The sequence below is a fragment of the Bemisia tabaci genome, chromosome 2 (assembly GCF_918797505.1).
Source record: "Bemisia tabaci chromosome 2, PGI_BMITA_v3".
In the NCBI taxonomy this organism is placed as follows: domain Eukaryota; kingdom Metazoa; phylum Arthropoda; class Insecta; order Hemiptera; family Aleyrodidae; genus Bemisia; species Bemisia tabaci.
This window is the reverse complement of record NC_092794.1, coordinates 18022555-18039711: the sequence shown is the minus strand read 5'-3', so window position 1 is coordinate 18039711 and position 17157 is coordinate 18022555. Positions and strand designations below refer to the sequence as shown.

Below are 17157 nucleotides of genomic sequence, written 5' to 3'. Positions count from 1 at the left end.
CTTTTGGTTCACACTGTGTCGATATCATGATTTGCATTAATTTATCAACGGGAACTCTCGCTCAATGAAGGAAAGCTCATAATGGAAGTTAGAGTCCGTGCTTTCCTCAGGGGTCTATAGTCTGCCGGTTTCTCCACTTAGAAGGGATCAAATTATTGTTTTCTTCGACCTGGATAAACCCCCAACGTTTCGACTCAATGCTCGATTAGCAACGCAGTTACAAGACGGTGCAAAACTTTTGGTTCACCATGTGTTGACATCATAATTTACATTAATTTATTAACGGGAACTTACGCTCAATGAAGGAAAGCTCATAATCCGGTATATAAGAATAAGTGTACGGGTTCCCTTGGAAGCTGGCAGTGTAGAGAGGCAAGTGTTGCGGACACAGTTCGATTAAAGGGGCATTGAATCGATGCCCGAGGGCGAGAAATGATTGCTGGTGCGTGAAGAAGTTTCCCATGATGACGTCGAAACGTTCAGAGGAGGATATGAGCTTCTGAAGAGGTTCAGACGCAAATGCTGCCTGTGTCCAGTCAGCGATTATGCGCCATCTGTCGTAGATACTCCGAAAACGGGACATCTCCGTGAGATCAACAAAACTGTAATCTGTCCAAAATTGGCGAAAATCAGATCTTAAGTGAAAAACAGTCGAGTTCGTAGATCTTTAAAACAGATTTTTTTACACAAACAAAACAATTGATTATCGATGCGTTCGTAAAAAATAATGTGCAAATCACTTTCAAATCTCGAGGGAGCCTATACTTTTCCTTATTTTTCGTGTTCAGTTTCTGAACTTCGGGCTCTAAAAATTTTAGAGAGACTGGGAAAGAGAAGAGGACTAGAGAGTGTGAGCAATAAAAGGCAAGAGTATTTGTATTTGAAAATTTTGAGTTAGTCTGCACCTTTTGCGGGGGGTGCACCTCCCCCCCCCCCTTACGAGATTTCGGCTGTGCCAAAAAGTAGCTCTCATTGACCTAAAAACATCCTCGATCGCTTTGCTACCTGCATGCGTTTCAAAGATAGAGGACGGGGGGTTGGGGATTTTTTGCTCACCCTGTGTGATACACGTTAATATCTTCAGGAAGGGTGCAGATATTGATTGATGTGCGGTTTGGACAAAACTGCTTCAAATTAATATAGGATTTCTTTGTTTTTTTTTGGGGGGGGGGGTGAAGAGGGCTGTGACCTTCTATCTTTGTGTGTTTTTTTCCAATGAGGGGGCTCCCGTTTCGGAAGTGGCCCCCTCGGCGAAAAAATTGCGTATGTTTAATTTAGGAGGTTCCATCTAATAAACCTCATGCCAATGTCTGTAATCGCTCTTGGGGTATCAATTAGTATCCATCCATACTTATCGCACACCCTATTTATTTGTTTTCTTTCTTACTTCTTTTTTTCATGTGTAGCAATGCACGGATGGAAATACATAATAAGATAAGCGCACATTAAAATTATTACAGTGAATCGTACTTGTCCTTGGTATATCTGTCGCAGGCAAATAGTAAAATCAGCATTTTGTCAAATGCCTAGGCAAATAGTCAAATATTCTAACTTAATTGGATTGAAATTCTGATTCTTTTCCTAATTTCAGACAAAATAATTTTGAGGAGATACTGATCTTGAAATTTTCAGCATGTCGTAAAATACAGAATTTTTGGAATTTCAACGTTTAAAAATATGAGAAGCAATTGAAGAGGAAGAAACAGAAAGAGTTCGTATTCTTGATGAGTTATTTTCCCAAAAATAGAGAAAAATCGTAAGCTCTTCGCCATAAATTTACAAAATTTTGTAGACCGTCAAAATTTGACTATCTGTCTAGGCATTTGACAAAATGCCTGATTTCACTATTTGCCTGCTACATATCGATGGTGAAAGTGCAGAAGTGCGTATCCCAGAGAACACGATTTTCCAGGAGAGTAAAAAACTGTCTTCATTCCTCCTTATTGTCAGTAGAAGGGTAATAATTCTTGAAGATAGCAGGAATGAGATGCTTTTTCAGACTCCGTCACCATTTTGAATTTTTTCTCGAACTGTTAGAAAATACGGCAGAAATGTCGAGATTCGCGAATTAAAATAGAGTTTATTCACACTTAAAACTTGATTACAAGCCTTAGTTGATCCAATACGGTAGGACAAGCGTTTCTCGACTCGATTGACTCTAATAAAACTGACCGTTGTGATGAACTGTCAGTTCATGATTGCATTGGCCCAGAGAGTGAATGATGGACATGAGCGCCGCGCGCCGCTAGTGATAGGTACCTTTAAAAAAATTATACTGAGGGGCTCTCGAGTGATAAGCATTTAGCAACTTTTCAGAACCAGCGAATTCCTGAAAATAAATAAAAACACAGAACAGCTGATCAGCTGATATATATGATGTTGGCGGGAAACGCCGAGGATCGCGCGTTGTGCGTGAGGCGCGCCGGATAAAATGAAGGAGCCAGAACGAGATACGCATTTCTGCACTTAAGCCCGAGATATGCGAAAAAAATTCTTCGGTTTTAGGTGACTTCCCGATTTTTTTCGATTATAATATCTTGCAGGCAGATAGATGACATCTCCATCAACATATTTATGCAGCTAACTCAAAACTGTCAAAAATCGAGATACGCACCTAGCTGCACTTTCACCATCGATATGCATATGAATGAATTATTGGCCTTTCTATGTGTGTGTAGGGGGGGGGGGGGTGACGAATCAACGTACCTTCCGGCAAAACAAACAGCTTCGAATCCAAGAGAATTTCCTGGTAATTGGCCAGATTTTGCTCCATAGGAATTGATGTGATCATGGTTACCTCATGGCCACGAGCCAGGAGTTCCTTTACCAGCACAGAGAGCGCCATGGTCTGACTTTTGAACGGCATCGGCAATGAGACAAGAATCCTAGCGCCCTCCAAAGGAAGATGATACAACGAGATGATCAAGGCCGTTAATAGAATGGTTCCTCGAAAGTGCATTCTGATTGTATTGCAGAGGGTCAAGGGTCTATAATTCTAGTTTACCAGTAGGTAAGGCAAGTTCAAATCTGAAAATGGGAAGAGAATAAAAAATCACAAGAAAAAATGATCTGATCTGCGTTATTAGGATCTGCGAAATTGTCGGTCATGTATGTCAGGAAAAGTTACAGCCGATGGATGGAAAACGACAATATCTCAAAATTTTAAGTGTTACCTAAAAGGAAGAAATAGCACATACTTACTGGAAATAGCGATCGGAATACGACAAGGTGGTTGTGAAAAAAAAAAACCAAGGTTGCAGGTATTTCACTTTTTTACTTGGCACAATGTAACGAAAAAAGAAGTAAATATAGACTCAATCGATTTCAACCGAAATATTTCATCATTTTAGCCTGTAGCACGCATACAAAAACAAAGGGGTGTTACCTTATTCTTTCCTGAAAAGAAAAGGTACAGCTTCGAGCCGGAAAACTGTTTATATTCTGAAGTAATATCATTCTATCGATGTACACATTGTAAGCTTAACGACAACAACTATAGGCCCCAGCAAGCGTTGGCGCGTCGGCGTGAGATAATCGCCCCCCCCCCCCCTTCTCCTCCTCCATCGTTCATCACTACCGCAAGCATGTAAAGTCGCGAATAAAATAGAGAGCTCGAAAACCCATATCACTCAACTCCAGCTTATGCGACTTATTATCAAGCCTCCAAGCTTTGAAGTGTGATTATTGACCGAAAATATCCCAGATTTGAATCGTATCAGAGCGGACTCTCGCGCTGAACCCTCGAGATCTGAGATTCCCTCCTGCTGAGCACTCCCCACACGCTTGTCGCTAACATCGAAGTATTCGTAAAAAAAAAAAAAAAAAAAAGGGTCGTAATAATGCTTCGCCAATAATTATAATTTTAATAGGGAATTTATCACTGCATCACTCGAATTTACTGGAATGTACCGGGACAATTGATCGGAATTGCTTCGATCGACATAATTCTATCGAAAAATAAAATCGAACCTGTCTTGGCTGTCTTTCTATTACTCCTCGATAAAATCGCTGTTCATCGGTTCACTCTCATCTGTTGCGATCGATTCCTCTCCGTATATCCCCCCCCCCCTTTAAATTAACTTTCCTTTTTTTATTCCTTTCTGCTCTTTCCTTCACTCTCCCTTCTCCTTCCTCTTCATCTTTTCTTTTGCTTTTTCACCTTTTCTCTTCAATTTTGTCTTTTTATCTCCATCATTTTCTTTCCTTCATTGTAACTGTTTTCTTTTCATCTTCTTTTCCTCGGACGGGAAATAAAGATAAAAAGAAAAAAAACAGTTTCATGGGATACATCCCCAAGGGAGCATTTACTTTATACTGACCGTTTATTTGTTAACTGTAAATGTGTTTGAATCCAAATTCGAACTAAACTTTCATACGACTTACAAGCATGCTATGGAAAATGTGAAAAAATTAACGCAATTGCATAGTTCATATTCTTTTGTTTTATTCCGTAACACTTGTTTATTTTTAATCCTCGTATAAAAACCACCCATTTGCTAAATACAATTCTAGCTAGAGCGCACTTCAGCTTTGCATTCACGACTGCAAAAGTTTGAAAGGAAATCGAAAAGGCCAGCGCGTATGAAGGCTATTTCAATTGTAATCTTCCGTCGCATTTCTAAGGCGCAATGATACAACTATTCGAACTCTCCGGAATGCGTGAGGTATCACGCCGCATTTGAAGGCGTTTTCAAAACAGCCTACTTCCGATACCCGGATTATCGTTTTGCGATTCCAACAAAAGTTTACGTGTCTATAGCAACGGAGCCCGGCGCGTCTGACTATTAAATGGGGGATAGGACATAACTATTCGACCACGTGGGAGCCTGTGTTGCCTAATTTACAAATTGAAGGCAAACTGAGATGACGTTCAAGTAACCTTTTCTGTTTCTCGAGTGAGAGTATCATTTATAAAACAGCGCACAATATTGTGCCTTTACTTTCTCGGATAGTTTTGAGATGAAAATCGACAAAACATACCGCTTTTTGGGTTAAAAGAGAGTTTAGCGAGGCGTGACATTATAATTTTGACGGAATTCATGAGCAAATTTGCCTACATTCGTAAGAGCATAATTAATCGCTTCGTACACACACTGTGGTCATTTTGAATCAGGGATGTTGAAGCGAAAATTTCCGGCTATCATAAAAGAATGTTTTCCAAAATTGCGATGAATTCTTGTCAGTTGAAACCTATGATTAACAAAAATTTCATATTAGAAAAATAAAAGGGATTTAATAGGTTACTCCACTTACGTTGAATTTAAAATTTAATTTTTTTGAAAATCAGCCTGGACAAATACTTAGAGATTGGCTTACATTATTATAAAATCAGTATTTTTCGGCATTATTCTCTTGCATATTCTCGAGCCACTCCTTATGTTTTTATCAAGTTGATAAAGTTTCTTCAGTAATACTTTTACGCAAGACCACACGAAAAACTGTACAAAACATAAAACGACGATGAAACTACAGGAACGTGGATCTCGGTTTGAGATTATCTTTGGTTGTAGACTTCCTGTCACACATTATTTGTTAGATAAAAAAATGTAAACAAAGCCTCATTTTTTGAAAACTGCCCTGATTTGACTTCTGCGTGTAAAATAAAGGTATGTAAATTTCAAGCCAACCCGTCGGTTCGTCCTCTTTTGATACACTCTTTGATTGAAAGGTAGTGGAGCTTTTGAAATATCGCCAACGAGATATCAACGGTGTAAGTCGGCAATCACATTACTCAATTTGCGACGTCACAGACTTCCTGTCATACTTTATTCTTTGAACGGATCACTACTCAACGGCAATTCTTCAAAACTGCCGTGATATTTCTTCTCTGTGCGATGAAAATTCTGCAAAAACTTCAAGGAATGATGTCAGTTTATTCTTCTTTAAAAAAAAGAACATAGCAGCGGAGTTTCGTAGACACCACAAACGAGTTATGTGATTGCCGACTCACACCATGGATTTACGTTCTTGCAGTTTCACCATCGACAGGCAGGACGCGATGTAAATCAAGTAACGTTCACATGATTGTATGTACGATTATATTCTCCTTCCAATTACATGCCTTGTAAGTGCCCTTGTAGCAACGGTTCGTGAAAAACTCGTAAAAAAATGTAAAGAACTTGAATTTCATTAACCCTAGTCTGCCAAACGGATTTTTGTTACAAGTCTGCCAATTACGGGTCATTTTGACCCGTATTTGAAATACATGTGTTTGCTGTATTTTACTTCTTTTTTTACACTTTTTTTTGGTAACTATATATTCTAATGATAGTTAGGGCCTACATTTTGAATTTTTTATTTTCCTAAAACATCCTGCACTGTTCAGGTTATGCAATTTGCACTGTTTTTGATCTAGCATTATTTGTACAGCCCGATAATCAAGGATAATTTTTAGGTTTTTTGGGGATTTTCTTCGCATTTTGGGTAGGACCGACTGGAATACTCACTCATACACATTTTTGGAAAGAAACAGTTATAATATATTACTTTGAAGGCTTTAATGCTACAAATAATCATGAAAATAGAAAAATTTACTAATATTAGTACAAAAACTTTGTCACAATAGTTCAAAAATCTTCAAATACAACTAGAAATTGCCTCTGAATTTGGTAAAATTTAGAATACTACTTTCCTTAGAGGAACGTGGTAACAAGATAAAAAGAGAAAAATAAAGAACTAAATCTAAGTCAAGTAGGAAAAATGGAATTCCAGTTCCAACACATGTCTTCAAAATTAACTATAGGGGAATTATCTCTAGAATTTGGTGAATCCAAGAAAGCTCTCTACTTGGTGGGAACGTTATAACAAAATAAATATAGGAACAAAATAGTGAACTAAAACTTAGTGACTTATATGCATCGGTTACAAACAAGTTTACTGTGCTGACCGCACACAAAAGAATCACATGGGTGGCATTTATTGTTGCACTTTCTGTCCTTACTTGCTACACAAATATGGCACCTTTTACGTTTTTTGATTTGTGGTGCATCTCCTACATCTCTATTTTCATTTGCAGCCCCTGTTTCGTAACCAAGAAGTTCTATAGGACGATGCGAGTCTCGCGTCGAAGTAAAACGCAAGCATTTCTGACTTCTAATTGCGGTCTGATGAGTTGATCGACTAAATTACGTAGATAGATTCCTCTGCAGTTTTTGAGCCGGTGCCATTGTAAGGCAGGGTGCTGAGTTTCGAATATTCTAAAAGCGTTCACACGTCCTACATCAAGCATGTTGAGAAAAAACGCAAGGGGCCACCTCCGAGTCTGGCGCTTTGTGGAATAAGTGCGCACCATTTGGTCCATTGTGTCAACTCCAGTTTTAGTTTTATTATAGTAGATAATAATTTCTGGTTTTGACTTCAGCTCAGGAACAATAGCTTTGTCATCGTGTGTCGCTGAGATTAGAACTACGCTCTTATTTTTCTTGGGGACGTAACTGACCATTACAATGTCCTCATAAAATCCAAAAATTGAAGAATGTTTCTCGCGAGTGGGCCTAGGTTTCATAATTTCTGGAACATCTCTGCGTGATTTTTTGATTGTACCGACTAATGTCGTTCGATTTTGAGAGTAAAATTTGGCTAATGGAACACTCGTAAAAAAGTTATCTAGCGTGATATTGCGCCCCTCATTGAGCACTGGAGCTGATAATTCTCGACAAACCGATTCTGCCAAGCCAACCTCGACGCCGTCACCCTTTTTTCCGAGGTACAATTTTGCGTTGTAAGCACAAAAATCAGACTATATTTATCACAGATAACTTTTCTGATGCAATATTTGTTTATGGTTACATAACCTATAACATGCGAATCAAAACACACAGTGATGCCAACATCAAATGCACTGAAAAACAAAAATTCCCTATAGAATTGCATATGGGTCAAATAGACCCCTCAATTGCCGTTTGAGGGGTAGTCTTGAATAAAAATTCACCACGGGTCGGAAAATTTTTTTTTTCACAAAATCATGATAGTTTTGCATAAATGAGGGTTTTTGTGGACCTATATCTGAAGCACAGGTCCGTGGGCCAAAAATTAAGAAAGTTATGCATGTTTTTAGAGCCTGCCGGGTCAATTTGACCCATGTTTGGCAGACTAGGGTTAACACATAAAAAACTCGTAAAAAAGTTGTAAAAGAAAGAAGTTTTTTTACAAGTTTTCGTTTTTATGTAATGTAAGAAACTCGTAAAAAACTTGTAAATAACTCATAAAATTTACTTTTTATTTACAAGTCAGCTTTCAAAATTTTGACTCGTAAAAAACTCGTAAAAAACTTGTAAATAACTCATAAAATTTACTTTTTATTTACAAGTCAGTTTTCAAAATTTTGACTCGTAAAAAACTCGTAAAATACCTGTAAATAACTCATAAAATTTACTTTTTATTTACAAGTCAGTTTTCAAAATTTTGACTCGTAAAAAACTTGTAAAATACTTGTAAATAACTCATAAAAGTTATAATTTATTTACAGGTCAATTGTCAAATTTTTGGCTTGTAAAAAACTTATAAAATACTCATAAACAACTAGTAAAATTTACGTTTCATTGAAGAGTCAATTTTTTAAACATCGACTTGAAAGAAATTCGTGAAACACTCATAAAATACTCATACAATTTAACTTTCGTTTACAAGGCAACATCTGAAATTTCGACGTGTAAAAAATTTGTCATACATTCATAAAGAACTCTTAAAATTCATTTTCATTTACGAGTCAATACCTGAATCGTAAAAAACTCTTGCTGAACAGAAAAGAAATTGAAAAATTCACCTTATTCTCTTTAGGGGTGAATTTCCCAAATTTTGACTCATAAGAAATTTGTAACTAACTCAAGAAAATAAACTGGTAAAATTTATTAGCGAAAGAGTGTATTATATGCATGTGTAACAATTGATGTATTGAACAAAAGAATTTCCAAAATTTTGGCTTCAAAAGCGCGTACACAAAACAACCACACATGAAACAGGCAAGATACTTCAGGGGGCAGAATTATATTTGGTGAGAATTAGGTTACTCACCGGGATGAAAGGTTTCATTTGTCAATGCGCAATTTTATTATTGTAGATGTTACGGGTGCATTATGACAGCAATAAAAGTTCACTTGAATCTGATTTCCTATTCACTTTTCACAACCAGAATTCGGTGAATATTTAATAGCCAGTCATATTGGAAAGGATTTTGGGTATGGTGAAAAATATTTTGCCAGTGTATATAGTTACCACACTGGAAAGCCATTGAAACTACAGTGGATTAACATCCATTTCTAATCGTACCGTTTCAAAATTTGGTGAAAAAGAAAAAAAATGTACTAACTTTAAAGATTCTCATGAACACAATGCACATGTGCAGCTGTGTCTGCAACCTGATTCAGAAAATTTGACATCAATATCATCAATAGGTTATATCGATGATTTCCCTGCCTTTGTCGATGTTGAAATAAACATTCACCATTGTTGGTTTGACCAATTTAGAACACATTAACGGACAAGTTATCTTCACTTCTACATGGACTAGACGAATCAGGATGATTACTGCTAGAAATAAGCTGTGAAGAGATTGCACTTTTTCCATTTTCAGTTTCCAAGTTAGGTCAGGTTGGAGGTTTATAGCTATACATTAATTAATAAAATCTTCAAGCTTTAAGCTTAAATCTTCAAGCTTTATTTCACAAGTTTCCATGTTTAAAATTGAAACGAAAACAAATTTTCTTATGTAAGCTCCTATGTAAAGAAACTTCTATTTTACAAGTAGATTTGTATTCAAAACCTTGTGAAGTGAAGATGCGCAAAGCCCGTATCATACAATCAGAGCTCTCAAAGTGGCACGTGGGATCATGTGACACTCAGATCGAGATCCCTCAATGATAATTTTGTCAGGCATATGATCTGCGGGGGTCACGTGACGCCATTTGAGAGGTCTACTTTGATTGTCTGATACGGGCTCAACACATAAAGAACTCGTAAAAAACTCGCCAAAAAATATCGTTGACGAATTTGGAATCATTTCTCGAGTTTTTTACGTAAAAAACTTTTGGATAAGTAACACGTAAAAAATAATTTTCAGTGGCAGCGAGCACTATTATCTAACACTAGCTGCTTCAGCTCGCTACGCTCGCTTGCGCCGCTAGCCGGGGGCAAGCCCCCTGGACCCCCAGTTGCTCGCTCTGCGAGTAACTGTTGGCTCGCTTCGCGAGCCAAATTTTGCTACTACCAGTGCTTAGAGGACTTCTTGGAGGCAAAATGATAAATTCAAAAACAAAGAATAGGAAACTAAAAATTACCTACTTTTAGAAAAAGAAACAACCTTGAAAAATAAATAACACTCCTGGAAAAGAAAATCAGAACACTTTTTGAAAATGTAACGGTGCGAAAGGGTGAAGATAAATCACCAATTCTCTTGGAAGAAGACATGAGCCGACCCCCGACATGAGTGAAACTGCCGTAGGACCCATGCTAGGGTAGCAGGGTGACACGTGTTGTGAGCAGGTAGGGATGGGTTTACGTGGAGAGGGAAACGGAAAATCAGAGGGTGGGAGGTCCCCCAACCATATGACTCGTCCAGCGTCAAAATGTCGTTATCAAATCGAGGTAAATTTTGCAACTACGGTCGCGCAAATCGAAAAACGAAGGGGTCTTGGCACATCTAGACCCTATGAGCTTTCATTTAAAACAAATCCGAGGAAAATCGGTCCAGTAGTTTCCGAGATCGAATTAGCACAAACTGTCCAGCGTCAAAAATGCAAATATGTCGTTATCAAATCGAGGTAAATTTTGCAACGTCGGTCGCGCAAATCGAAAAACCAAGGGATGTTGGCACGTCTACAGCGTAAGAGCTTTCATTTAAAACAAATCGGAGGAAAATCGGTCCAGTAGTTTCCGAGATCGAATTAGCACAAACTGTTGGAGGCCAAAAAAGGCCTTAGGATATTAAATATATATAGATGAGTTTCTCACTTATTTTTCATAAGCTTTTTACGTAAAAAACTCGTGAAATGATTCCCAATTCGTCAACTGGGAACTTTTTTTTACGAGTTCTTTACGAGTTCTGTATATATTGCGCATCTTCATTTCACAATGTTTTCAATTTTTTTTTACAAGTTTTTCACGATCCGTTGCTACAAGGGTGGTGCTGAGGCAAACACTCATGCGTGAATTTTAATGATTGCAAAAGTTTATTGAGGGTTATGTTGCTTCGAAACGATCGGAAAGAGAAAGAAGAAAAGATCGAGACTGGAATTTCAATTTTGTATCCAAATCAGGTCATTTATTGTATTAATTTTAAACAGTCCTTCAATTAATTTTTGCACACATTTAAAAGCAACTTACACCGAAAAAAATTTCGATCTTTGTAATTACTGGGAAAAAAAATAAAGACGATTCTTTTAAGTTCCTAAGTTAAGTTAAAGCCAACAATTACACACACACACACACACCCTCACCCTCTCACACCTATACTTAAGCTTATACTTAAGCTAATTAACCAATTAAATCCCACTCAATGTCCTCTATTATGTGATTGTTTTCGATCTTTATACATTTAAGTGCGTCAGCCATATTAGACGTCAACTCTTTTTGGGTCGTTACAACTCCATACATCTGTAAAAGATTTATCCTGCGCTCATCCGATAATAAGCTGCTTCCAATTCGTTTTCTTAGCAAAATTTGATGAGTACGGAAAGAAATCGATGATTGTAGATTATCTCCTGCAAAATACAAACGTGCAGTGATTATCGCTTTCCAAACACTAGCCTTCAAGATATGTCCAGATGGTATCACACTGCCAAACTCATGGAAATTTAATAGTTTGGGATATTTGAACTGAACGTACCCATTATTAAAATAATAACGATAATCTACTTCCTTACTTAGTCCCATTTTGGCTGGCAGTGAGTAATGGGGAAACATGAAACCCAAGCGAGAGACAGTTATAGAGTCCGAATCGGTACCAGTTTTTTTTACCTCATATTTATTCTTTAGTTCTCCTATCCTAATTTTTTCTCTCTCGCTTGTGGAATTGTTCGAAAATTCATGAGTGAGAATCATTCGCATCTCCTTATGAAACAGTGCGGGTGAGATGTTCTTTTCTGAAGCCAATAAAACTAGCAATTCCAAAATTCTCGATGGTTTAAAGTTCTGATACTCTGCCAATAGTTCATAATCTCCAGCACAATCGAAATCGTCCAACCCTGGTGCTAGGCCTTGGAATCCTTTCAAAAAGGAGTCGTACTGGTCCCAAAATGTTACTCGATCGGAAATTCTGGACTCACCCATAATGATCGATTGATTGCGATGTCTTTGAAAGTTTAATGTGAGTCTTCTAAAAAGATTAGCCGAAAGGGTCGTCCACGGCACCCGGACCGTAGGCAATCGTGACCGGTCACGAGTAGCGCGATGGAAGCTAATTAAAGAGAGGGACGGACATTTACTTTATTGAAATTTTGATGAATTCATCCGCGGCACTCGGACCGCAGGCAGTCGTGTCCGGACACGAGTAACGCGAATGAATTTTTAGACCGAAAAGAACTGTATATTGGCAGAGGGCCGGAATTTGACATGAAGTTATTATTAGTAGAAACTAGGGGGCTACGCCCCCTGGCCGCTACGCGGCCCAACCCCCTGAAGGCGCTCCGCGCCATCAATGGGCCGCTTCGCGGCCCTATTTTTACCCTCCTATCAGTGTTAGTTTTATTTTTCCCCTAAAAATTACGATATGAGGTATACTTTAATTTTAAACTTTACTTAAAATTACTTTAAAATTAAAAGGACGCGTTTTGGAATGACTGATTGATGAAATATTGCAGTAAAACAATGAACAATGATAGTCAGGTAATGATTAAGCTATCATGAGTCGAGGATCGATCCCACATTGAGTTCATAGTGGACGTACTCGACGTCTTAGACGACTCGGCCACCGTTCTACGTGAGGACCATGGCGCGAATCTTGTGGAGATAAGTGTAGAGCTGATGCGCAGGCTACACAGCTACTGCGCAACCTCCTCGACCACTGCGCATCCTCCCGCGCATAGCGGTAGCAGCACCGGAGCATTCTGTAAACTCACTCACTTTTATAACGTGATTTTAAAAAAGCTTGGGTCCTTTTTCCAAAATCTGATTAGAGCGGGCTCATCTAGGGCCTATTACCTGTCGATTTACGCAAAAATCATGGAAATCGGCCCGGTAGAACGCTCAAACGAACTATGACAAAAAGTATAAATTTACATTGTTTAAATGGGAGGATTCGCAACTTCACCACGTAATATAAGAAACCTGGGCCATGTTTTGAAAATCTGGAAAGAGTTGGCTTATCTAGACACAATTGCCCGTCGATAGCCGCAAAAATCATGAAAATCGGCCCGGTAGAACGCTGGAACTAAGCGTTACCAGTTTCTCAAAATTAGGAGGTCTCGGAGCTTTATAGGTATAGATAGATCACAGAAGAAAGAAGATGAATTTACAGCACTCAGCCACTCACTTATTTGCATGAATGAAAAGATGTAACTGATTAGGAAGAAAGGTTATAGCGCACGAAAGGACAAATGAGGGACGATCGTACTTACTCAAAGACACTCACCAGAGACCGGTAGGTAGGGCACAACTTAGATACGGCACACGGGCCACCCGGTCAAACTGGATTTGAGAAGGAATTACGCGGACGCGTGGTTTAAGTTAAGAAAGGTTGTGAAGGAAGGCACCGGTGAGTATTATAATTGAGGATTTATGGAGAGAAATAATCAAAGATGGATTTTACATATTGAAACAGACAAAATAATAAAGAAAAGAATTTAAATATCCTATGAAAAGCCGGAGGGGCGAATAAAGAGCCCGCAGCGCGATCGGGCGGGCCGCGGCGGAACTAGGCGCGCGGCGCGACATGAGATGCGGGCGGCTTGCCTAGCTGACGGAATGAAGGCTAAATATTGGTGACGCTAGCGGCGCCAACATACCGGCCCCCATTGAAATACTGGGGTGTTTCAATGAGAAGAAAAATGTAGAAAGTTAAAAAATTCCAAAAGAAATATAGAGAAACAAATGTTTTTGAAGAAAAAATTACACTTGAAAGAAAATTATGAGTGCTGATGTTTGCAATTGTTTACTCTATTGGAAGAGGGTAAAGAAATTCGTTTGACGCTCCTAGAAAATTGGAGCCGCAGTCGCTCCAGAGGTCTGAAGGCTTCCCTCTGCGGCAGATAAACCGTGCGAGCGCAGCGATGAAGGAGTTAGTGGTAAGATCCGATGTTGTTTCAATGTGGACCGCTTTTGTAGAGAAGCAGGCAAATACACATATGTACGTTTTGACCACTTTTGAATTCCTTAATGTCGACGTGCGGGTTTTGATGGGTCCACCGAAGTCCATGCCTTTGCATAAAAAAGCACGATTTGCGGTGACTCTGTTGACTGGCAAAGTGCCCATCAACTGATTGACTGGCTTCGCCTTGAGTTTGAAACAAGGTATGCACTTGAGCAGGCAAGACCTGATGATAGACCTCGCAGACAAAATCCAAAATTCTTGATTCAGAATTGACATTAATAGAGAAGGACCGGCATGCAGATGCGTCTCATAATAATGATTGATAATGCAAATCGTTACTGGATGATTTTTAGGCATTAAAATGGGATGGCGAGCCTTATAATCGATAGCGGCCTTTTGAAGTCGGCCACCCACTTGCATGAGTCCTTGAGTGTCAAGGAATGGACAAAGTCTCTGTATTTGATCACTGCATTCCTTGCCTTTGCGAGGTTCTTGAGGCCCTCAGCGAAGGCTTCCTTTTGCACAAGCGTGCAAATTTTGTTTTGAGCTGCTGCAATCTCCTCAAGCGATAAGGGTCCATGCAGATTTGACAGAGAGCTATCGATTTTTCTTGCTCTAATGTTGTTGACAAAACGTAGTATGTAGGCCATCACGCGTTTCAGAGAAGGCCACCAGGAGAAGCGCTGGAAGAAATCCCAGGTTGCAGGTTTCTCGTTGAGGTGAAGACTTGTCGCTGATTCAGGTTTCATAGCACCTTTGATGAACTCATCTTCTCGTTTAGTTGGGTCCTTTCTAGAGATGGGCCATTCTGATTTTGGTCCACTGAGCCATTTTGGGCCGGACCACCATATTTCAGCGTTCATCAGCTCTGCTGGCAGCAAACCTCTAGACGCACAGTCTGCAGCGTTCTCTTCTGATGGTACATGTCTCCAGGACTCTGGTGATACGTTTTCTTGAATCTCAGCAACTCTGTTCCCCTCATAGGTCTTGAGGCGATAAGCTGGAGTTTGGATCCAACCCAGGGCTACGGTGGAGTCCGTGAAGGCGTGGTTTTCTGCGATTTCGAAGTCCTCTGCAAAAATTGATTTTGCATATGCCAAAAGTTTTGACAAGAGGTGAGCTCCATTGAGCTCTAATCGAGGTATGCTTAAGGTTTTGAGGGGCGAAACTCTGTTTTTAGCCATGAATAATCGAACTTTTGAGTCTGTAGTACTTCTGATGTAGATTACGGCAGCAAATCCTTTTTCTGAACCATCGCAGAATCCGCAAAGCTCTATAGAAGTGCAATTTTCTGACACGAGAAGTCTATCAATGAGAATATTCTCAAAGAGTGGCAATTCTGTGGTGAATTGGTTCCACAGGCACAGAGTTTCTGAGGGAACCGGTTCGTCCCAGTCGAGCCCTTTAGTCCAGATGATTTTCATAAAAGTTTTACACCATAGACTAGTTGGGGCTAAAAAGCCGCACGGGTCGAAAGAAATGGATCGTCAATAAGCGCAGGATCTTAAAATAATGATTATTGCCACAAGGTATGATCCCCTTCCATCTCTGAATACTGCATTTTAAGTTTTACGTAAGTATTCCATGTGCAATATCCGAAAAAATGGCTCCAATCTAAGGAAACGCAGATTTCTTTCGAATTTTATCGATGGTATGTGGCAACGTCGCGCCGCGGTGGGAGGCTGTATATAGAGTACCTGTATAGCGAGAGTATGGACAGATCGCTTCATGGAGGGCTTAGGGCCCAAAAGTGCAGCCACCCTTCTAACCAACTTCTAACGCACAAAATTTCACTGCCAGTCTGCAGATTCCAATTCTAACCATGATGGCAAAGAATGTACAGAAATGAGCGTTCTTCCGCGAAATTGAGTAAATTTATGCAAAAACTGAGTCAAACACGTGCTTAATAAACGACGGTTCGTAACATAGTATTAGTAATAGTATTAGTAAATCGTTCTGGATAATTGAAATTCATAGGTTGGCTGCATTTCTGGGCCCTAACTTTATTCGCAGAAGCATCGGTGAAGGCCTGATGGATTTTCGGAGTTTCACATCTGTCCATACTCTCGCTATACAGGTACTCTAGCTGTATAGATAAACACATGGACATAATCACTAGTAATGTGGTCATAACGTATGAAAATTCAAGGTTTGCTGAAATTTGCTCAATGAGCTCGGTGAGGAACAGCCTCCAAATACTGAAATAGGTACTCGGTTTTTTGTGTTTTCCGGGGGATAAAATATGGCAACATCGGCTTTTTTGGGAGGCTTTGAATCCAAAAACTTTTTTAGAGGAAGTATTTGACCATCTACGTACATTGTTCGCCAAAGGAGTTCAATTTTGGTGTAAGATGAGTCGCCCTTTTTAAACCATTTTAAAAAATGATGAAAAACAGGAAAATTATATTAACAAAAAAAAAAAAACAAAAACAAAAAACAAAAAACATTTTAAACAATGAGCTCAATGTTTAAAAGCAACAAAAATTGGCCAAAGTGACCCTCTTACACCTCTAATGAACATACTTGAAGGACTTTTTACTCCTACAATGGGATCATTGTGAAACAGCGCGTCAAATGCCGCGACATTTAAGTCGAGCGACGGTCGAGCAGCGGTTTGACTACAAAATGCTAAAATCGCTGATTTTTGCATTTTGAGAGCTAAGAACGAGGGATTCTGATCCTCGTGGGTCCAAACCGTTATTTTTCTCTTAAAATATAGTATCAGAAGTCTCATTATCCGCATTTGCGACTTTTTACCTCGATTGCATTTACCGAAAAAAAATCTGCAAGATCGCCAAGATTGCCAAGATGAGAAATCGGTGAAACATCTTAAGTACCTTGCGGGACCACTCAGACTTTAGCTACGACCCTGAGATTTGTTTGTGTTTTTTTTTCTAACTATGAGACAACTTTTT

At 39.1% G+C, this 17157-nt stretch overlaps 2 protein-coding genes across 4 annotated transcripts in view; both read right to left on the bottom strand.

Annotated features, from left to right (window-relative positions):
• The window catches only part of LOC109030459 (UDP-glycosyltransferase UGT4), a 72522-nt gene that overhangs the window by 7295 nt on the left and 48070 nt on the right, over nucleotides 1–17157 (bottom strand). The window contains exons 1-3 of one of the 3 annotated variants that reach the window (XM_019041430.2): nucleotides 3386–3543; nucleotides 2707–3027; nucleotides 295–609 (exon numbers count right to left, since the gene is read on the bottom strand). In XM_019041430.2, coding sequence (XP_018896975.2) covers nucleotides 295–609; nucleotides 2707–2959 — 568 coding nt within the window. In that variant the 5' untranslated portion in view covers nucleotides 2960–3027; nucleotides 3386–3543. The other 2 variants (XM_019041431.2, XM_072296808.1) reach the window with 2 other exon arrangements.
• Nucleotides 14599–15426, bottom strand: LOC140223845 (uncharacterized). The gene has a single exon (XM_072296020.1). It carries the CDS (start codon nucleotides 15424–15426, stop codon nucleotides 14599–14601), a length of 828 nt encoding a protein of 275 aa, XP_072152121.1.